The sequence below is a fragment of the Macrosteles quadrilineatus genome, unplaced genomic scaffold (assembly GCF_028750875.1).
Source record: "Macrosteles quadrilineatus isolate MER2022 unplaced genomic scaffold, UCM_ALF_1.0 Scaffold_1__1_contigs__length_201487025, whole genome shotgun sequence".
NCBI classification, from domain to species: domain Eukaryota; kingdom Metazoa; phylum Arthropoda; class Insecta; order Hemiptera; family Cicadellidae; genus Macrosteles; species Macrosteles quadrilineatus.
In genome coordinates, this window is record NW_026542594.1 from 50,563,263 (window position 1) to 50,588,257 (window position 24,995).

The 24,995-nt window shown below is 34.1% G+C and overlaps 1 protein-coding gene across 2 annotated transcripts in view; it reads left to right on the plus strand.

Moving 5' to 3' along the window:
- The window catches only part of LOC128983006 (protein CREBRF homolog), a 112,732-nt gene that overhangs the window by 70,955 nt on the left and 16,782 nt on the right, over positions 1-24,995 (plus strand). For both annotated transcript variants that reach the window (XM_054402124.1, XM_054402125.1), the window contains exon 7: positions 11,868-11,987. In XM_054402124.1, the coding sequence (XP_054258099.1) occupies positions 11,868-11,987 (120 nt within the window). The remainder of the gene's footprint in view (positions 1-11,867; positions 11,988-24,995) is intronic.

Below are 24,995 nucleotides of genomic sequence, written 5' to 3' on the forward strand. Positions count from 1 at the left end.
TATATTGACAACTTTATGTTATTGATAAGGCTGAGACAACTAACTGACATCCTCCATGTCAAGGAATTACAGCTTTAACAGTAACCCCACAATCAAAAATTTCTCAAAACTATGCTAGAGGGTTCATTCATTAGCACAGAAGTAGATATGAACTGACGCGACGTGACGAAAGAAAATCAAACTTACACTGTAACGGATATACCTCCCTTTGAAGTTAGAATATGTCTTCCCAAAAAATGTTTTCTTTTGAAATAAAATAATATTACACTGATGAAATCACGAAAGTGTTTAGCTACAAAAGATCCACCAATACGATTTTAATACTATTTAAAGGTTCTTACAAAGGAAGAGATACCATATAACATACTAATAATAACTCCGATGACGTACGGTATGGTGAATATTTTATTCATTGAATGACCAACCAAATTTGGTAACTAACACAATTAATATCATTATTGTTTTTACACTTATTACTCTTTAAACAATGCTAAATGCTCAAAATATGTATATTTTACCCAATTTATCGCAGTTAGATGAATTAACGTAAGCCTTGAAAGTAACCGTCGATTTCGACGGGTTTCACCTAGTCTGTATATATAATACGCTTAGCCGATTTTTGTGAACAGAACTCCTCCCTCATTTTTGGACCGATTTTGATGATTAAAGTGTCAAAAAAATTGCCCTAATCTGTAGTTTTGCAAAGTGTTTTTGGTTTTTTGATATCTTTATTAGTTTGGTCAGGATCTTCCATCAAAGTTGGATTTTCTCCCATAAGATTAACATGGGGGAATCTAAATATTTACTAGGAAACTTTGTCTCCATTAATTTGAGAGAACGGCTGGGCGTAGAAACTTGGTAGAGGTAGAGATAGCATACTAAAGCCCATTTGAGCCGTGTCCATATTTTGTTAAATTAATAGTGGTTTATAGCAACTGGATAAAATAAATTCATCTGCAGAAGAATTCGATTGTGCTCTTACCGTTTCTAATAACATCCAAACACAGAAACCTTGCCTAAAATAGTACCTATCTTGACAAATTATTTGCAGTGGCCTAAATTACGGACCGTGGCCCACTGGGTTGGTAACATTATTGAAAATAACACGACATTTTGGCTGTAAAAATGGCCCAATGAGTAAATACTATTTAGGTAGCTACTGTCATGACAGAAAGGTCATATTCCTTTCAAACTAGATCACATCATCCTTTATAAGATACGTTGATTAACAATGCATGTAAACGTAAATATTTACGTAACAGCCAATTTACATTATTTTTTACTTTTTTAAAATGCCACATTACTACGTCATTCGAATTATTTGTTGCCAATGAAGCTGCACGACCATATAAATGAGGAGGCCCCTAACAGTTCAAGAATAAAAGCCAACTTCACTTCAAGTATATTCCACTACACCTAACATTCCGTAGAGAGATTATATTGACAACTTTGTGTAATTGATAAGGCTGAGACAACTAACTAACATCCCCATGTCAAGGAATTCCAGCTTTAACAGTAACCACACAACCAATTTCTCAAAACTGTGATAGAGGGTTATTAATTGGCACAGAAGTACGATATGAACTGACGCGACGTGACGCAGGAAAAATCTAACTTACACTGTAACTGATATACCTCCCTTTGAAGTTAGAACGTGTCTTCCCAACAAACGGAATTTTTTTCAAATAAAATCATAGATTAATCTGCATTACACTGATGGAGCCACGGAAGTGTTTAGCTACAAAAGATCCACCAATACTATTTAAAGGTTTTCCAAAGGAAGAGATACCAGATAGCATACTAACAACTCCGATGACGTACAGTATGAGAAATATTTTATTCATTGAATGATCAACCATATTTGGTAACTAACGCAATTAATATCATTATTGTTTTACACTTATTAATCTTTAAACAGTGCTAAATGCTCGAAATATGTATAATTACACTCAATTTTTCGCATTTAGATGAATTAGGGCAAGTCTTGAAAGTAACCGTTGATTTTGACGGGTTTCACCTAGTGAGTAATATTTGCTTAAATCCCATGAAAAATTGTATGTGGGTTTCAAAAAAAAAATTGAGGATAAAATTAAGTAGTGATTGTACACGAAGATAGAAATACAATGTTTTTTTTTATAATATTCAAAAATATGATGTAAATAAACATTAAATTAAATAACTTTCAGCTGTCAAGAAATTGGGATGGGAAAGTAAAATGGGAAATTGTATTTAGAACAAAGAGGAAATAAAATTATAATATATTGAAATCAATTTTGAATAAAAGTATGGAAAAGTGATGAACTAGTACGCAACAATCTCATTAAATTCAGTGAAACCATTTGGAATCTTTCTTTGGACATTGACATATTACAATATAGCATCATAAACCTAGCCTATTTCAGAACAATAACTTAATTAAATTATCTGCATTTTAAATAAAGCCTAATATATCGTTCGAACCGGCACGACCACCCCTCCCTGTGATCAAGAGCTCATATATTTAAATATTAATCACTTCAGAAGAAACCAACCCAATATAATCATCATAGCCTAAAATCTTTTATCCACTTTGGAAGCCCCACCATTTTGAAAATTTACCATTGTTAGACCCTATAGCTAATTAAACCAATAACTTATCTTATATTTGTATTTCATTAATAAATTTCATATTGTAACTTACCAAATCTATTTAGGCTATTCTTAAAATAATTCATATATTATAAGATTAAGATAAAGACTTATCTCATTAGACAGAAATAAAACACAAGTTAGGAATTATCTTTATTAATTTTTTTTTTTCCCCACTGGAAGCACTGATGTGCCGTGGTCGTCAGTTTGTTGATGGCCTAGTCATTGAAAAATTCTTCCACAGAATAGTAAGGCCTCTTGAGAAGGAAGTCTTTTAATTTGGTTTTAAGGACTTTTCCATCTTCTATACTTCTTAGTTCAATTGGAACTTTATTGAAAACTATAATACACATGAATCTTAGTCCATTTTTTGCTAGGCTAGATGACACTTGAGGTACGTGTAGATTATTCCTCTGGCGAGTGTTGTAGTTGTGTATATCTACATTCTTGCTGAAGTTTTCAGGCTTCCTGTTGACCATCAGTGCTGACTCCAGAATAAAAAGGGCTGGTATGGTCAGGATTTTATATTCTAAAAATAGTTCTTGGCAGTGTGCTGGATAATTTTTGTTGCATATTATTCTAATGATGCGTTTTTGTAGCAGGAGAATACGTTGAGCAAGTGGGCTGCTGCCCCAAAAGACTATTCCATATTTGATGATGCTATGAAAACAACCAAAATAGACCTTCATGAGTATGTCTTTGTCAACTAGGTTTTGTAAGCGTCGCACCATATAACATGTAGCTGTGAGTCTTGGTATCAAACTTTCAATGTGTTTCTGCCATCTGAGATCTTCACTGATGGTAATGCCTAGATATTTGATATGGCTGTCAATGCAGACGCTTGCGCCTTTGAGTCGAAGCAGTGGGGAACTATCTGGTTTTTTCCTGTTGTAAAATTGTATGGCTTTTGTTTTCCCTTTATTTAGCAATAATTTATTTGTATCGCACCATTCACTCATCAGGTTTAAACCTTCTTGGGCTTTGGTCTTGAGTAGTTCCTCATTCTCACAGTGAAACAGGTGGCTGATGTCGTCAGCAAACATCCATACATTACCAGCGGTTAATGACTCAGGCAAGTTGTTCACATAAAGGAGGAACAAGACCGGGCCTAGGTTCGAGCCCTGAGGCACGCCTGTGTTGATGGGAGGCGAAGTTGCAGAACGAAAATTTCGGATTAGCCCACCTGACTTGAGTGTCGTATGCTTACTATATGTTTCCTATTTTTCAAGTATGTGGCTATCCAGCAAAGAGGCTTGCCACTTTTACCCATTGACCTAAGTTTCTGGAGTAGCGTTGAATGTGAAAGCAAATCGAAAGCCTTTGTCATGCCGTAGAATACACACAACTGTTCGCCCATCTCATCCAGATTATCATACAAATTCATCAACAGGTCGAATATTGCATCAACAGTAGATTTATTTCTACGAAACCCATACTGATGGTTGTTCAGCAGATTTTTACTGTCCAGGTACAAAATAAGTCTTTTTAGGAAAATAATTTCAAAAATCTTGGAAAAGACACTCTGTACAGCAATTGGTCGGTAGTTTTTAACCAAGTGCTTTTCATTATTTTTATGTATAGGAACTACTTTTAATGTTTTTATCTTACTGGGAAATATGCCATCTTTAAATGATTTGTTGATGATCATTGTTAGGGGTAAAGCTATTTCTTCTTTACAAACTTTTGAAATACTACAGGGTACTTCATCGACACCAGCACTATTCTTAAGACTTATTTCCAATACCTCCTTCTCATTTGTAGGCCCTAACTGGAATCCATTTTCATGATCGAGTTGACTTTCAAGATCTATATCTACCGGTGTAACAGGTCCTGTTAATTTTACAATTTCCGACACAAAGTAATCGTTAAATATATTTGCTACACTGCCAGGGTTGGTAGTGAGCTCATCATTGTTATTTAAACATACATTAAAACTATTTACATCATCATCACATGTTAAACTTTTAACTATGTTCCAAGACTCTTTACTAATGTTTTTGGCGTTGTCAATTTTCACCTTATAGAACTGTTTCTTAGATTTGTTTAGCAAAGAAGTATAAGCAGTTTTTGCTCTGGCATATTCATTTTTGGTTATATCATTTGGCAAATCTCTCGTCCGCCAGTACAAATCTTTTAAATTTTCCTCGGAATCAACAACTTCTTGATTAATCCATTTAGCGCGTGACTTGTCCTTAATATTAAATAGTGTCTTTGGGAAACAAATATCAAATATGTACATAAACGTAGAATACAAATCTTCAAAACATTCATCAACACCTCTGGTTGTATAATTTTCCGGCCAGCTTTGCATTGACAATAGGCGTTTGAATAATTCTAGGGTACTGTGATTTATTTTTCTCTTTTCAATCTTCTTACGGTTATGGAGTACGCTTGCGTTTAGGTAAAACATTAAAATACTGTGATCAGAGAGGAGAGGGGGTAGTATCTCTACAGAATACAAGGTGTCATTCATGTCAGTGATAAAGTAATCCAGTTGACTATGTCTACCGGAGTTACCGTCAATTCTCGTATATTGTTCAAATGTGATGTTAAGATTGTTTGACTGTAATACGTCGTTTAAACATTCCTTATCCCATGATTTCTCGAGGTTGTCAATATTCAAATCACCACATATAATCAATGGTATCTCGTCATATTTTTTCTTAATGGTACTAATTACATCTTCAAATACTTCTATGAACTGTACAAAATTGTCATTATAAGGTGGCCTATAAATAGTCAGTAGAATGAACCTAAATTTATTGCATGATACAACCACGCCACAACATTCAAACACCCCTTCAATTGATAGTGTAGCAAGTAAATTTATAGGGCTGGCCTTGACTACTCCATTACCAATAGCCTTAAAAATAGCTACGCCTCCCCCTGTCATATTTTCTCTAAAATGTTCAGCAACTTTACTGTAGCCATCTATTTTAAAATGTTTTTTTTATCTTTGTTCAGCCAAGTTTCAGCCAAACACAAAATCTTAGGCTGACTCTTATATAGCTGAGATTCTAACATTTCTACTTTATTGTTTACAGATCTAATATTCATAAACATAATATTCATGTTTTTAAGGTTATTCTGCTTACCACAGTTTTTTGTCGCCCCAAGACAATGCGGGTTGGGGCTTATATTCCGTTTTTTGGACCATCTGCCGACCTTGGAATAGGCCTAGGCCTATCTTGGTGTTCAGTGTTAGGCCTAGTACTAGTTCTGTGACCATTACTAATTCTTGGTTTCAAAAATTTGCAAATGAGTATTCCCTCAGGCCAGAGATTACTATCCAATAGTTTATCAGTAAAATCAGAAGGTACACCTACCTTGAAAGATGAATAGGGCCTAACCTTGGTACTTGGTAGTAAGTTGTTCACAATGGATTTGTGAGTCTTCAGTAGGGCACACGTTGCTTATATACTCAACTAGGTCTTCAGTTTTTACACAGGGGTCAAATCTTGATAGAAATATCCAGGATTTTCTCTGTGCCACAACAAGGGGTCCAGCTTGTTTGGCTTTACCAATTATGGCTCTGCTTCGTTGAACTTTATGTTGAGATGGTACTAATTCTGATTTCTCTCGGTCACCTCGACTATTTCCAACAACGCTATTTCAATTATTCCTTTTCTTCTTAGGCCTAGACACTTGGTTCCAATTATTGGAATCGTTTCTACCACGTTTCAACACCTCACTATAATATTCAACTCGAGAGGGGTTAGGAACATTACAATCGTCATCACCACGGCCATCTTGATGAGGCATGACGTCATCGTCAGTGCTGCCAGTGTTACAGCTGTTTAAACTATTTTCATCAACCCCATGCAATGGAGGGTGCGTCACAGAATTTGCATTACTTTCAACTACTTGAGTCAAAGTAGAGTCATAATCAGCAATATGTGCTACGTCATTAATTTGAGCTTCCGGTGGGGTCACCACATTGTTTTTTAACCTACTAACATCACTGGATATATTGTCTAGCTTGGATTTCATCTCACTATTATCCACAACAATATCATTTACTAATTTAAAAAGCTTTCCAACATTCTGGAGTAGATTACAGTTGTCATCAAAGCTCAGAGCATAATCCTTAAGCCTAGCTAACCTGACCTCACAGCCTGCGCAAAACCATTTTACTGAGTCTCCCAGCTCCTTAATCGACTGGATATTTATAACTTTCAAATGATACACATTCTGCGTGGAACGATTTACTGCAAAATCCGTCACACGTAACTCCCGGGCTTCCTTTGTTCACTGTTTTATCTAAGACGCCACAGGGATAACGAACTGCACGACCCGCCATCTTGACCGGGAAAAAAAATTAAAAAAATTATCAGGCTTGAGTTAAGAAATTACTTTGAGTTCAATGTGGGCTAAATTAATTAGCCAAAGGAATTTTGTAGGCCTAAGTTAATAAATAGATCTATAGAAAGCTTTATGGTGCGTTGCAAGTCTAATGTAAATATAAACAGTGCATTTTCATTAATTTAAATGCAATTGTACTTGTGTATAATCTCAGTTGGATGGTCAGATAAACACCTCACTTTGGAAGAATTTACTTACACCCAATTATTTTATACTTGTCTCTAAAGTTAGTACAATTTTGGATAATTAGTAATTATCGTTAGGATAAACATTGGCTCTTTCCATCATTACCAGCAAGACCAGTGCAGAATTTGTTTTATCCACTTAATTTAAATTACTAATTCAATATAATTAAACCTATGTATTCTAGTAAGAATTTAATATTTAAATACAAGCTGCTATACCCGTGCTTTGCAACGGGAAGAAAATGTGACCTAGAGAGCTATTAAAGTGGTGCTGATGTGTGTTTTAAAATACAGCAACTCTATGATTTAGTTTGAAAATATAAACTGATTTAAAAGCGTAAACCTACTTACTTTCAAACCCCTACTTTTGATGTTAATAGATCCATAAGAATATGACAACATACCTTAGTGTAGCAATAGCATTAATTGCTTCATATTGATGCTTTATGAATGACATGATTTACCATAATTCTTCAGTTTTAGTCAAGCTTCTTCACATGTAGCTTACTATATAAATTAAAAAATGAAACTTTGAGCAATACTTTACAAAACTATACAACCTCACTTAAAAACCAAACATAACCCTCCTCAATCTACATAAAGTGCCACAAACATATTTTTTGAGTAAATAAACAAACAACAGTTCATTGTACTGACCAGCTGTTTCATTAACTAAATTAAATTAAATCATTTAAACATTGGAAGCATGCCAGGCGTAGCCCTTTGGAAATCAGCCTGTGGGGCAGAGCCCTTAGGAAATTTGTCCATATCAATACTTTTCGGCAAATCTACACACTCTTAGCTTCATTTTGATGTGCCAATATGCCTATATTTTTATTTGGTAAATGACCTTAACCGTTTACATAAAATTTGATTGTATCACTTTAATAATATAATAGATAAAATTCTGAACAAATATAGTACAGTTGAACCTCGTTTGTACGAACCTCGTTAAAACGAATTCCTCGATAAGACGAATTTTTTTTAATCTCCTTGACACTTTCATATAGGTCAATGCTAAAAACACCTCTATACAACGTAGTAATTAAGTTAAAAACCTCCATAAGACGAATTTGTTTGTGACATGGGCTAGGACTGATTAACCTCTATACAACGAATATTCTTAGCACAAAACCTCTACAAGACGAACGTGACCTCTATAAGACGAATTTATCATAATCTTAACCTCCATAGTACGTAGTTTTCAAAACAAACAGAAGCTTGTCTCAACATGAAACCCCCACCCAACCCTCCTCCTTCTTCAATCATTGTTTGGAAAAACCTTGGAGCAAGGAGAAACCTCTATAAGAAGAATAACAGCAGCATTAAACCTCGATAAAACGACCCTCTTTATTAAGAATACCTCTATTGTACGAATATTTCCCGTACCCCTTGAAATTCGTCTTATAGAGGTTCAACTGTACGGTAAGTCAAAACTTTAAGTATATAAAAGTTAATCATTCTATCGGACAAACCCATCTTTTATTTTTAAACGACATGGTTTCTAGGTGTGGTCATATATTCAGATAGATGACTATTTTTGGGCATCACTCACCTTTTTGAAATCAGGAGAACACAGTCCTTGTCACACTGTTCATAACACACACAAACACACTGTGGGTTCGTGGTTAGACACTCTCAACGTTTACATGAGAAAAGTACCTTGAAATCGCCGCACCAATATCAACGTAATATAAACGTTGGAGTTAGATAACTCTAGACTGTTATTTTTTTTGTATTTTTATTTTAAATGTGTGTGTTATAAACTGTGGTAACAAAGACTGTGTTCTCCTGAATTCTAAAAGGTGAGTGACGTCCTAAAATATTTATCTATCTAAACTAAACCCATCTTTTGATAAAAATATTAATCTGATGTTGAACTCTTTTAAAAATTTACTCCATGTTTATTTCTAAGTGTTAAATTTGTATATACATAAAATACCCCCGCCGCAGCAAACCTGCAGACTTTCAACTCGTCTGATTACATCTTTACTAAAATATTTCCATAAATAAGACATATTATTCCCTATTTAAATAACATTAGATTTAACGAGTGCTTAGGTTTGCTGCTACGGAGAAGGTAAAAAGTGTTTTTTGACCATACGTCAATAGTATAGGATGAAATAAATAAATTTGTCAAATTTTATCAATATATACCCATAAAAAAGTAAACTACAACAATTTTCATTTTCTCCATAAGAATAACATGGGAATTTTTAATTACACTATTTTTGAATTTTCTCCGTGACCGTTAGGCATACAACAGCACTTCAATATACTAAATTATTTCTATTTTTAAGCTCTACAAAACGGTTTAGAAAGAAATCGCAAAATTTTTTGTTTTTAAGTTCAAAAATGGGAAAAACCCATTTTTACCCCATAAAACCCCCCATAAACCTCCGTTCCCATGGTCCGATTATGCTGGATCGCGAACTCGTTCGAATAAACGTAGGTTTACACGTTTGTACCAAATTTCATCAAAATCGGATCATTTTTGCTTGAGTTATCGCGCTAACGGACACATATATATATATATATATGAATTTGAACGTATGGTGTTTTTGGTCTCTAGGGACCTCAAAATGAAAAATTAAATCGGTCTCGGGTCCAGGTCTTACCATGAGTACTACGGTAATAGCTTATTCCCTATATGGGAAATTCGCTAAAAAGTAATATTTTATTTAAACCTTAATGCTTTAAGCTACCCTTTGTTTGGTTACTGCTCTGTCCTCCCCCACCCACTCCTCAACCTTGGTCTGACACACCATAATGATCACTCTCACATCCATTACTCATTTTCATTCCCATTACACTTTTTTTCATCCTCAAAAATGTAATTCGAACAAATTTGTATTTCCTTTTGATTTAACCTCCGTTTAAACAGTTACACTAAGGCCTTCCGCACACAAGAGACTTTTTGTTGGCCGACTGTCTGGCTGGAGTCGGGTGGACAATCGAAAAGTCGTCAAGACTGTTTGGTCGTTGACTGTGGTGCACACGCCACGACTGTTTAGTCATCTTTTGAGTGTCAAAAGGATGGATATGACAGAAACCGCTGTCATATGTGCATTACTGATCAGATTTCATACCTTTACACGAAGAAGTTTTGGACTTTCTTGCATCATGGATTTAATGTAAATTGCTTTGTAAGTAGTGTTTGATAATAAACTACGTTATTATAGCTTACCTTCACTCGTCTTTTTCGGTGTTTGGTGGGTACCCCAGTTAGCCACCACAGCTGCAAATGCCTCTTCCCATCACTTTTATTCACTTTTTTTATATTATGTCTCAATACTCCTTCAAAGACTTTTTATAAAGAGGGGGCCGTGCCTCCACTTCATCAATAAGTTTATTAACTTTTACGTCTCGCAAAACACTTACACTTGTCACAGCCTAAACGCACTGGACTGTCTGCGTAGCGCACACACAACAAAACTCTGTCAGACTGTCAGACTTTTTAGTCGTCAGTGTGCGCGTTCAAACTTGTCTCTATGCCTCTATCAATATGACACGACAGTTGAGTCGAGGAGCAGTCAGCAGGAAAATTGGTCAGTCCCAAAATGCCCTGACTGTCTGCAGACAGTCTGCCGGCTGTCTGGCTGCGGTCAGCCCGTGTGCACGCTCAGATTTACCACTATGGGGCCAACTTTGACTCCCGACTACACAAAATAGTCGGTCGACAAAAAGTCTCTCGTGTGTGGTAGGCCTAACCAATTAACGTCATTAAAAGATTATAGCAACCCAACAGATGCAAAGGCAGAGTATTCCACAGACCTAATTACAAATAATTATTATACTAGCTACAAAATTATACATTTTCTTTCCTTATTTTTTTGCCTCCATATATCGTTGTGGCACTAATTGTTTGTTAAACTTATAGTTATTGTAAAGATTATACAAATAAACATTTGTAATGTACATAAACCATTAATGCATCCATTGGTACAAAAATACATTAACAATGTTTTGGAAAAGCTCTATCAAACTATCAAAATATCTCAATCACATAATATGATATTATAATATCTGATTCTCTGTTAAATTTTCACTATAAAAAATAAGCATTCTACTCTTATATAGAAATATTCTTACTACAACCAACACTTTGAAATGTTGTGTGTGAGTAATAGCTTTCATTGGCTAAAATACATTCTTTATGCTAAGGTAATCCAAAATATTAGCAAGTGTAGAAAGTAATAATGGTTTTTATCTCTGACAACCATACAAACCATACCATGGTAGCTTAATACAATTATTGTAATTTTAGATGTTATGATTTCAGATTTGTTAAGATTTCAGAAATGCTCCCTTTGAAATGTGTATAATGACGTAATGAAAATTATTGTATGGTAGAAAAAAAATAACTCAAACTACTAGTTCTCTGCTTTAAGGTATTGTGTTTTGGACTATTAAAGCTCATATGGTTGCTTACTTAGTTGATAGCTAACCTGAAGTTTTAGTCCATCTACATCTTGACAAAAAGGATAGGTATCTTAGACAAGAAGAACTACCTTTCTGAAAAATTAATCCCTACCAAAAGCTGGATAGCACTAATCATGTAGTTTGTAATTTCAAACAAGAGATGGTAAAGGTTTTTGAAAAGAACTCAATTCGTAACATTTTTTAACACTACTTTTCTGTTTACATACCAGTTCTTGACAAAATAGTATTATGTTTTTTTTTTTTTTACAGAGCGATTACTGACGGGAATTCATCAAATGAAGCAAGTACTAGTGGCGAGGTGTGTCAATGAGCAAGCTGACCCCACGGAACTGGCCAAGACCTCTGAAAAAATTGTTAAAGCTGCTACAAGTAAGAGTTTAAACTATGTAAGATTAGGGTACATGTTAATGGTTTTGTTTCTTTCAGTTTATAATCTTTATACTACTGACTGATATATGATCACTATATTATCAATATATATATACAACCTAGAATGATCAAATTTGGCATATAAGATCACTGTATGGTGTAGATGTGCAAGAAGACAAGATTTTACAAAATTGAAAATATAAAGGGGAGGTTGGGGGAGGAGGGGAGCGGTTTCCAGTGAAATTCGACGATCACTGCCTTGGGTCCATGGTGCCACAGACTCACCAATATTATTTATAATTTGTTGATTTCACCAATTAATTAAAAATATTGTAAAAATATTGGCATTGAGATGATTTTAACAGATAGGTAAATTTTAATGACAGAACTAAACAAATTAGAGAATAACGCCTCAGAATAGAACACGATTAACCTGTAGCATGGATGACGTTAAACAACCACAGAGCCAGCGATCTAGTAGACATGGTGTCATGGCAACAGTGCAGTGCAGCCAACACCGTTAAAATGAACTAACCCTCTTTAACAATGATATAAGTGATTTCAGGTAACATGGTTGTTCCTTCCTCTTCTTTTTTACCAATAATACAAAAAATCCCAAAGAATGTATAGCCTTAACTAAGAATGTGTACAGCTCTTCACAACACAATTTTCGGAACTTCTCAAGCCACAAACCTAAACCAAACTTTGACTCCTCCAAAAACAAAATAACAATATTTCAAAATATAGAACATCTGGAATCTCGTAAAAATGGATTAGAAATTATTATTGACGAAATAAATCCACACTTATTAGTAATAACAGAGCATAATATGAAGGATTATGAAATTCTAAAATTCAATATTGATGGTTACAATCTTAAACATTATTTTTGTAGAAGCAATTTTACAAAAGGAGGTGTGGCATTGATGGCTAAAAATAATTTAAATAATCTAAAAATTAAGAAAATTTCAACCTCTATAATACAGGAAACATGTGAGGAGAAGGTTTTTGAGTGTTGTGCGGTGAAGTGTTGTACCAACAATTATCAATTTGTACTTATTAGGAGTTAATCGTTCCCCAAGCGCAAGCAGTAAACTATTTTTAGATAAACTTAGTTTTGTGATTGACAGGCTCCTAGGAATTTGTAAAAATATAATTGTAGCTGGGGACATTAATATAAATGTATTGGATAAAAATCACACATATAAACAGTTTTCAAACATACTAAAAAGCCACAGCATGAGATATTTGGTGGACTTTCCCACAAGAGTTGTTAAAAATTCCAAATCCTCTATTGATAATTTTTTAACTAATATTACTGATGTACAGATGTGTGTATATGGTTTAATTACTTGGTTGTCAGACCATGATGGTCAGGTACTTGAGATGAATATTACCCTTGATCATAAAAAAAAAAATCCATAGTAAAAACTTGTAGAAATCCTGGCCAAGAAAACATCAATTTGTTTAAATCAAAACTGAAGGATGAGAATTGGATGGAAATTTACAAGTCTCCTATTGAATATAAGTACTCTAAGTTTCATCAGAAATTTTTTTATTATTTTAATGAGTGTTTTCCACAAATTACTGTTAGAACAGGCTCCAAAAAGAATTGCTGGATGAATACTACGTTAAGAGAAGAGAGGGAAACTATTGTTAGGCTAAGTAAGTGTGCAAGAAATCAAGACAAAGAGTGCAAAGAGCTTAAAATTTGTCGAAGAAAATTTAAATTTGATCTTTTCAAAACAAAAAAAGAATATTATAACAAAAAAAATAAACGTTCATCAAACATTTCAAAAACAACATGGTCAATTATTAACAAGGAAGTCTTTAACGGCAAAAAACAAAAAGAACAGGAAAATATGTCATTAAAAGTTAACAATAAGATAGTTAACAATCCAAAAAAAATAACAAATAATTTTAACTCATTTTTTACAAAATCCTCAACGTTACATACAAAATTTTGTAATACTACATCAGACACCTCTTCAAAAAATATATGGCATACAAAATTGTATTTCGAACCAGTAACTGATACCGAAATAATAACTATTATACACTCTTTAAAAAATAAAACAACATCTGGCTATGACGATTTATCAGTAAAAATGTTAAAAGAGGTGAAAGAGGAGATTAAATTCATTTTAATGCACCTAATTAACTCATCATTTGTAACAGGAATTTTTTCAATTGAGCTTAAAATTGCTAGAGTGGTCGTTTATAAGAAAAACTCTAAGAAAGATATTTCAAACTACAGGCCAGTGTCAATTCTCCCGGCAATATCAAAGGTATATGGGAAGGCAGTGTACAACAGGTTGAACAGTTTCTTGAACCAGTGTGATCTAATTGATAATGAACAACATGGTTTCCGTGCTGGTAGATCGACTGTTACATCAGCGGTTAGTTTCATTGAAGCTGTGATAAATTCACTAGATAAGGGTTTAAATTCAGCTGGCATCTTCATGGACATGTCCCAGGCATTTGATAATGTAGACCACCATCAATTAATAGCTAAACTTGATAATTTGGGTATTAAAGGAGTCACTCTCAAATGGTTTAAATCATACTTAGAGGAACGTTACCAATTTGTGGAAATATCAACTTTGTCAAAAAATAACATCATCCAAAAAACAAAATCTAATTTATCAAAGATATCATCTGATGTCCCACAGGGATCGATTCTTGGTCCTCTTTTATTCATATGTTACCTCAAAAATCTTCCAAATTCTCTAAAAGACCCAGGTAGTAAGATAAGTATATATGCAGATGATATTAATCTTAACACAACTGGGAAATCCCTAACTGATTTAGAAATGTCTGCTAAATCAGAATTAAAAAGTCTGAATCAGTTTTTAAAATACCATAATTTAGTAGGCTACTTAATACTAGTAAAACTAATTTCATTCTTTTCAAAACAAAAAGAGACAAAAATGATAAAAGTATAAAGTTAGATATAGATACAAATTCCATTGCTCAAAGTTAAAACCTCAAAACTATTGGGTTTGATAATAGATGAGAAGCTGGAATAAACATGTCGAGTATTTAATAAAAAAAACTAAATTCTGGTATATTCGTCCTAAGAACAATGTCATATCTCTGTGAAGGATCAGTCCTTAAAATGATATATCATGCTCATATTGAATCACATATTAACTATGGAATTAGTATTTATGGTGGGACAAAGAAAAAGAATTTAAAATAGATTTTGAAAATACAAAAAAAAGCAATCAGGATAATACATAAATTAAAATATAATCAGTCCATCAAATCTTATTTAAAGCCAGGTTTTCCTAGGCGTGGAATCAGCTAGCGGAGAGAGGAATGCGGAGAGCGGACTCCACTTCTCTTAGGCAATTTAATGTTACTGTTTTCCTAGAAGCGGAGCGGAATGCCATGTTAATTTCAATTCCGCTCTCCGCGTTCCTCTCTCCGCTCGCCGACTCCGCTCCTAGGAAAACCCAGCTATAAAGGGATGGGCATTTTTACAGTTCACACCTTATATATTTTTGAAACAATTAAATATTTTTCAAATATTGCTGAGAATCAAGAATTGCCTGTGCATAATTATAATACAAGGGGTAACAATTATTTAGCTAAAGAAAAACCAAGACTTGAACTTTTAAAAAATAAACCTTCTTATATTGGAAACTATTTTTTTAGAAAACTTCCTAGCTTTTTAAAAAAAGAAAAAGACAAATCTAAATTTATGAAAAAACTGAAGGCATTCTTACTTGACCTTACACCTTACAAAATAGAAGATTATAGTAGCCTAATTTCAATTTAAAATAATGTAGCCTATAGTATTTTGTTTAAATGTTTCTTATTGCTAATTTAGGTATTAAGTAACAATTAGGGGTCTCAATCCCGGGATCCCGGCCGATTTTTGATACCTAGAAATCCCGGGATTGGTGACTTTTAATCCCGGGATTAACGGGATTGCAAAACCTATGTTTATATTGATTTTTTTGTGAATTTGAGGACTTTTTATTTGAGGAAAACTAATAAAATTGTCCAATAACACTTGAAACTCATATACTCTTTATTTTTAGGACGATTATACGAAATGGTATAAGTAGGCCTAATGATCTTTTTGATTGGAAAATTTAATTATCATTAAACTCAATAGGCTAACGAATGTAGGCCTAAATATATGTTTCAGTTTTTAGACGATTTGGATTGACTTTAAATGTATTTATTATATTCTAGAGTGACATATCAACATTTATACACTGTAAATAAGAAATACGGGCGATGAAAGTTCAGCGTGGTAATATTTATTTACTTAGAAAACGGAAACATTGCGCAGTGTAACACTGGTAAGGCCAGTTTAAAATAGGGATGGTCAAGTCTCAAAATTTCGGGAAATTTTCGGGAAATTTTAAATCTCGTTACACGAGACGAGATTTCTTTTTGGCCGAGATTTTTATCGAGACGAGAAAAAAAAAATAAAATAAAATAAAAAAAAGTTAAAAACGCCTGCAGAAAGTCAATGCAATACCTGCAATACAGGAGCGTGTTGTAGTTGTGTTTCCTTTGCAAAGGCGTTCTTATTTAATTAATTCTTTAATTGTAAATACTACTTTAATTATTTTAATAATATTACTTTAATAACATTTGAGAAGTTTTGTTAAGTGTAAGCAGTGTGATCAATGTTTTATTACTATAAAAAGTTAAAACAAGTAACTATTTTATAAAAATTAATATTGCTTTTATTTTATGATTTATTTTATTTTAGGATAAGTTGAACTCTATCCTAACTGATATCACTATATTTCCTAATCGTAGGCATTTTTAATAAGTTAGACGTGAAAAATGTTATGCTGATGTTTTTTGATAAAAGATTGTAAATATTCTTGCCTATTATTATTATTTTTGTATTTAAACAGTCATCTAACAATGTTACTAAATCAGGTAAAAATTTTGAACGTGCATTTCCCGTTGTGTATGAGAAGGGAAATCCCGTCTCGATCTCGTCTCGAAATTTTAAGAGAAATAAAAAATCTTGTCTCGTCTCGTCTCGAACTAAAAATCCAATCTCGTCCATCCCTAGTTTAAAACATTAAAGTACTCAACGAGGAGACTTCTCGCTAATTTAAAATGGCTTAAAAGTTAAAAATCATAATATTATATAATCCCAGGATTGATCCCGGGACGAATCCCGAAATCCTGGGATTGGATTGAAGGCCCGGGATTGAGACCCCTAGTAACAATAGACACTATTCATGTACGAAAATTTGTACTGTGTGAATAAAGACTCTTTGAATCTTGAATCTTGAATCTATATGTATATAATTACGGCCGCCTTTAACTAAGGCCGCGGCGTTCGAAGTGGCAACACCGCATGGGATAGCCAAATGAATGGCTACGACTACGCTACACCACTGAACACTCGCACTAGCCACAACACGAGATTAGAGCAATGACACAAATTATCTATTAATTTAGATGTTTTATATCTGACAACACTGATGTGTATGAAAAGAAGGAAATAATCATACGAGGCTTTTGTGTCAATTCAAGAAATATTTATTAAAACCTTTTATGGTACATTGAACATTTAAGTATTATTAACTAAGAATTGTAGTTTTCTTCCATCTATTCTACGTATTTACTCTAGTAGTAAGTAATTAGGTATTTATTATTTGTTAAAATTTCAATCCCATTTACATTATTATTTAATTAACTCTTTTATATAGGCTATTGTTATATCAATTTTATTGGTTATAAATGCATGGATGGCAGACCACGGTCTCTCGCTTGCTTTAAGCAAAACTGAGATCGTGATATTAACAAAAAAACTGATTGACACCATCAGTTGATGGTAGGTGCCGTCGAAGTCCAGACCGTTCGTTCTGCCAAGTACCTTGGGGTTATGGTGGACAGCAAGCTTAGCTGGCGGGATCAGATTTTCCGTACGGCAGACAAGGCCGCTAGGGTGGTTTCCTCTCTTTGCCGGTTGATGGCCAATGTCGGAGGGCCTCGGTCCAGCCGTAGAAGGCTATTAATGTCTTCTGTCCAGTCCGTACTCTTGTACGGTGCTGAGGTGTGGGCAGACGCTCTCCATAAGGAGGTATATAGGATGCGGCTCGCCAGAGTGCAGCGTCAGGCAGCACTAAGAGTTGCATCCGCCTACCGAACAGTGTCCGAACCCGCCAAACGGACAACGGACGCCAAACAGTCATCCCCATCAAACTTTTGGCGGCGGAGAGAAAGGCAATTTATCAGCGCCGTGGGGAGGACCAGGCACGAACAGAGGAACGCACCCGCACCTACCAGCTGTGGCAGGAGAGCTGGGAACAGGAGACTCGGGGACGTTGGACCAGGCAACTGATACAGCAAGTCCAACCTTGGGTTAATCGGCGGTGCGGAGAGGTGGGCTTCTACCTCACCCAATTTCTGACGGGTCACGGCTTTTTCCGGTCGTACCTGTTCAGGATGGGCAAAGCCGTGTCATCTGATAGAATATACTGCCCAGGCATTCCCGATGACGTGGAACATACCTTTTTCCACTGCCAGCGTTGGGAAAGGCCCCGCCTTGAGGCTCAACAGTTAGTAGGACTGCTGTCAGTGGACACGGTCATACCGATGATGACGGAGGCTGAGGACAATTGGACCTGTGTGTCACATTACATCCAGGGTATTCTCCGTGCCAAGAAGCTCGACCTTGACTGGGATGCAGTGTAGGTCATAAAGTAACTAAAAGCCAAAAACGGTGAGAGCCCTGAGGGCTTAGGTCACATGTTGGCCTGACTTGAAGTAATGTGACAAACAATTCCAGGTCTGTGTCCAACAGAGTAGACGGGTTTTTTTAGTGAGTAGTCTGTGTAGATTCAGGAGTCTCACACTACAGGCTGGCTACCTGTGTGCGTAAAAGCATTTTCCCTCCTCTCCCTAAAAAAAAATATATCAATTATATTAGAATAATGATGTGTACTATACAATGTAAAAATGTTCAAAAACAATAAATAATATTATTATTATTGAGAAAGGATTGAAATTTTCCTACGGTTACAGTGACTACTATTTTTCACTAAAACCAACAATAAGATGCAACCTCAGGGTTTAGGGTTAGTGCTAGGAACTCTCTTTATTTTCCAATTTCCTTGCTAATCTTTTAATTTATGAGACTTTTTTTGTGATACTAAAGTGATAGCCTTTTGATTATTTTCTTTATAAAATGTTATATTAAATTTAGATAGGATTGTTCAAAAAAAAAATTGATAAATTTAGTCTCTCAAGCACATATATAGCCTAATTTTAATGTCTGTTTGTTTCTAATTTCACTAAAAGTTTTAACTTGAATCAAAGATTTCATATAGGTTTTAACAACTATGAGGCTACTCGATCCACCTCAGAAATAATGTTCACAAATTTCCAACACCTATATAGGCTAGTCTATAATAATTAGATGGGGATTACCAAGTTCAATTTTCTTCTCTGAAAAACCATTTCTTCTTGCCTGCATGGTATACAAAAATTATTCCTAATGGTTCCAGGTCTTCTTACTATTTGAAATAATAAACTATTTTAGTTTAGCTTTCACTTTTTATTAGAACATATTAATATTAAAACAACACAAATTTGTTTCAAACTATTACCCAGGCTATATCATGGCAGAAGAATGAGGAAGTCTAGTTGCTAACACTTGTTCAACAGCAACAATGCATTCAGGTCTTCTAGATCTTGAAGTTCACTGTTCACTTTTAGTCACTCAGGCCAATTAATAGTATATGCAATTTAATTTGGGTAAATTACTTTTTGAGATTTTGTTTAGTTATATATATATTTATTTTTACTTTAGCTTGTGTTTGAAATAGATTGTAAACATAATCTATATATTAATAGGCAAGCATGTTTCTTTAAAACCTTTTTTCTCAGCTCGTGTGCGTCGTAGGGAAAATCTATGCATACTGTTAGAAAGATATTTTCCTGTAGGTGTGCAGAATCCCATTATAAATTAAAATAGGCTCAAAGATAAGCACAAAAAATGAATTTGAAATAACCAAAAAATTAACATGGGCTTTATGGGTTGCCATGATGGTGACGAAATAACAACGAAATATAAACAGAAAATCAAAACAAATTCCAATGACATGTTTTATTTACAGAGTGGGGTGAAAAATAGAGAAGTATGTAAAGTGCAATTGGATTTTTTTAGCTAGAAGTGGTTAAGCTGTGGTGGAATATCTTTGAAGATGGACCTTTTTAATACGATCATGTGTTCATACGTGTCAAATCAAAACAATCAAACTGGCATAATATATTCTTGGAATTTGACATACTTAATCTACTTGAATAAAATCACTTAGTCATTAGCTAATCATTAGAGAATATTATCCAAATCAACCAATGAATACATTGTTATTTAATTATTGCCTTCAAATTAAGTGATGGTTAATTGCTTTGAAAATAATTAAATTACATATTTATGTACATACTAGCAGAATACCTGTCCTTTGTACGGGGTTAGCGTATAAGTATAAAAATATTGAATATTCGCACAATATCACAACATTATTTTTTATTAAAAACATAAACTTGACTTTTTTTTTCTATTTTAAAAAAGAGGTTGGCGGCCTCTTTTAACCTTGCATTTGCCCGTCCACATAGACTAAGCGCCCGTGCGTGGATCGTTTACAGCAAAGCAAGGAGAGAGCCGGTACAGTACAAAGGTGAACTGTACTGATAAAATGTTATCGGCAGTGACCAGGATCCGAACCCACGACACTACTGCCTTGGGCCCGAAGTCCGTGGCGCTACCGACTGAGCCACCGACTTCCTAAACAATCCTACTTTAACAGTTCTTATTGTGCATCACAGCTTTTTGTTGCGGCTTGGTTCAACTTAGCTATAAAACATTTCATAAATGAAAATAAAACAATAGTGCTGCACCCTGTTGGCCAACCTTATAACTTTTAATAATATTGAATATCATAGAACAACTTGTGTAATTGAAACAGCTGGCAAAATTCTTTAATCCCTTTAAAATATGAATACTCATAAGGTTATCATGGGAAACTCCAGAGCCACTTGGGCGGAGCCAGAAAGGATTTTTGGGATAAGAATATGTCTATATGTTAATCGGGATCGTGTGCTATCATCATACCAAATTTCAGCACAATCCGACCAGTAGTTAAAGCGTGATTGAACTTCAAACAAACAAACAAACAAACAAACAAACACACAAACTTTCACATTTATAATATTAGTAAGATTTATGGTCGAGTTTCGACCACTGGACGACCTCTAGTATATTTAAAATAGGCTGTTAGGCTTAATTGACTGGTAATAGGCTATTTATATATTATTTAATTATATACAAATTTATGAACTGTTGCAAACAAACTGAACGCTGATTACAAGTTGTTGCTAATTTTTACCTACTACAGGAAATTATAAGGAAAAACGACATATTAACACTTAAGCTTTTATAGTTATAACTGAACTTCCTTCTATACTGGTTAAGGGAATGTATATAAAAGCAATATTTGCTACAAAAGTAATATTCTTGAGGATAATCTAAAGGCATATTAATAATTCTGCTTGAAATAATTCAGTAGGCCTACATTAATTAGCTATGCGATACCACAGAAAACATACTACTATAACCCAGAATGCCAACCGCATGGTAAAAAGTATTAAGTGCTTTGAGAGAGCTTTGCCTGTCAATTCGTAGGCAGCGCCACCAGCGTTGCTATGCACTCAGCATGGCATTCTGGGTTATAGTAGTATGTTTTCTGTGGCGATACTACACTACAGCTTGCGGGCAGCTGCACGCCGTGCCGCGCCATAAAACTGAGATTTTGTCACTCTGTTCAACCCAAAACTTAAACAAAACTAAGCATTATAGAAAGAAAAGTTAAATACAAACAGTAAAGTATATTTAATTATCTACAACTTTATCACAGACAAAATTTCTCTGACCAACAGACAACAATTTTAGTAGGCGACTAACTTTTTCACTTTACTTTTCCAAACTTTTTCTAATGTGTTAATTTTAAAAATATTTATATATACTACAAAACAAAATTTTAATTTTCAAAACTACACCATTGGTATAAAGGGTTTATTCGCTAGCTCTGTACCAAATTTCAAAATTTTATCTCAATTGTAAGGGTGTAAAACTGCAGTATATTTAAACCGTGACCACTAGTTCCGTACTACCGTAATGGTGAACCAGCCGGGAGTAGATGCTTGGCGCGATTAATTTTCATTAATATTTTCTCAATTTTGCTATTATTTCATTTATTGGATTATTCAATTTTGGAATTATTGTATTTAAAATATTTGATTTGTTATTTTTGTAGTTCATATAAATATTAATTTCTTCTTTTACATTCAATTTTTCTCTGTCTTTTTCAATTTCTAATATTGTTAAGTTTTCTTCGATATTAGTAAACTTATGTTTGGATTTTAGTAAATGATCTGCAAAATTTGATTTCACTGATGTTTTGTTATTCGATTTATATGCCTGTACGGTATATGTTCGTTGAATCTAACTTTAAAATTTCGATAGGTTTGTCCAATGTAGTAGTTGTCACAGTCAGAACATTAAATATTCTGAAAATTAAGAAAGAAAAAAATGAAAGAAGAAAATTAAGAAAAGAAATTAATTAAAATCAAACTTAGAAAACAATTCGAAACACAAAGAAGAAAAGAAATTCATGTGCGTCCCATACAACAACAATTTTTACATAGCAATCAAGAAAACATTCAAACAAACCCAGTAAAATTAAGCTACAGAACAAAAAATAAAATTTTTTAAATCATACACAATAAAACCAACAATCCTATAACAAACAATACAGCAAACATATACAATGCATCTGGTATCTACAAAATTAAAATTTAAAGAATGTTTGTTGTTTTGGATGGAAATTGTGAGATATAGGAAATTGATTTCTTTTTGTTGGGTTTCTTTGGTGAATTTAATTTTCTTATTAATATTGTTGATATATGTTAATAATTACTCAGATTCATTGTCATTTCCTTTAAATAAGCATAAAGTATCATCTACATATCTGTACCAATAAACAATGTTTATGAATGGATTTGTTTCAATAATAATTTTGGATTTTTCCATTTCTGTCATAAAGATTTCTGATAAAAGTCCTGGAAGGGGAGATCCCATTGGTAGACCATCTTCTTGTAGATAGAAAAACGAATCATAACTAAAGTAATTTTGCTTAACAATTACCTCTGTAAGTTTGATAATATATTTATTTCATTTATTTTCAATTTGTTGTCGTTTATTAGGTTTCTTTTCAATATAGATAATGTTTCTTTGGTTGAAATATTCGTATACATATTGTTTACATCGAAAGATAAGAGTAAAGATAAGTCGCTAGGAATATCTATATCTTTAATTTTGTTGATAAGATCTTGGGTGTTTTTCAAAGAAGAATCAGATTCTAAATTTACATTATTTTTGATTTTGTTGTTTAAGTATTTTGATAGTTTGTATGAAGGTGAATTTATGAAGTTTACTACGGGTCGAATTGGTATGTCTTTTTTGTGGGTTTTGGGCTGTCCTCTTAAATTTGGTGCTTTTGAATTTGTTGCTTTTAATAGGATTTTATCTTTCTTATTGATACTTTTGCGTTTCGTTAGAGTATCATTTATTGCTTTTGACAATATATATATATGAATTTGAACGGATGGTATTTTTGGCCTCTAGGGACCTCAAAACGAAAAAAAAAAAATTGGTCCCGGGTCCAGGTCTTACCATGAGTACTACGGTAATAGCTTATTCCCTATATGGGAAATTCGCTAAACAGTTTATCCAACAATCATATGACGTCACTAATTATCATATCCACAGGCCGAGCGACCCAGTTGTGCAACAGACGTCCCTGTATACCACAGCAGAGAATTCAGGGCCTTCAAATAGACCATTACAAAGATATAATTAACTAAACTTAACTAAAATTAACTATAAACTTTTTAATAAGATAACATTGGAACACTGACGCAAATATGCGACGTCAGTCTATGGGTAGAAACCGGCTGTCGCATATGTGATTCGCTGGTCCTTATGAATGAAAAATGTTGAACTATTGCGGTAGCAAAAGTGTCAACTTGTGTGTACACACTTGTAAATCCAGTTTAAATCTGGTTTGCGCACAGTCCTCTGTGACCTGTGAGCGACACGTTGATGGTCACTGGTTCTGGTTGATCAAGCCTATCTTGATCAAGCCTATGGTATATCAAGCACTTCCATTATATTATATCAAATCCTATTTATTCAATTGAGGAGTATAACAAGTTGTAAATATGTATTACTAGCTGTACCCGCGGGCTTTGCCCCGTTTAACTTCATAAGTATTCGCATGGCTCATTCACGTCCTGGTTGAAGTTCGTTCGCTACGCTCACTCACCTTTAGGTTGGAGCTCGTTTGCTGCGCTCACTTGCCTTCAGGTTAGCTCGTTCGCTACGCTAACTCGCCTCCAGGTTGAAGTTCGTTCGCTACGCTCACTCACCTTTTGGTTGGAAATTAGCCGTTGTCATAAATTAAAAAAAGATAATAGTACTGCACCCTGTTGGCAATCCTTGTAACTTTTATGCTATTGAACATCATAGAACAGAACCAACTTGTTTAATGGAAACAGCTGTTAAGATTCATTAATTCCTTTTAAATATGATAAATCATAAGGTTAACATGGGGAACTACAGAGCCACTGGGGCGGAGCCCGAAAGGATTTTTGAGATAAGAATATGCATTAATGTTAATCGGGAATGTGAGCTATCATCATGCAAAATTTCAGCCCAATCCATCCAGTAGTTTATGCGTGATTGAGCAACACACACACAAACACACACACAAACTCACAAACTTTCAGATTTATAATATTAGTAAGATAAGTAGTTATAAGCCCTGTTAGCTATAGGGAAATGACACTATTCTGTTGTATGATTACTCATGTACACATTATGAATAAAGATTGATTTGATTCCTCCCTCTAACAAAAATATCATTTTCTTCCACCTGAATTGGTCTGAGATGATCA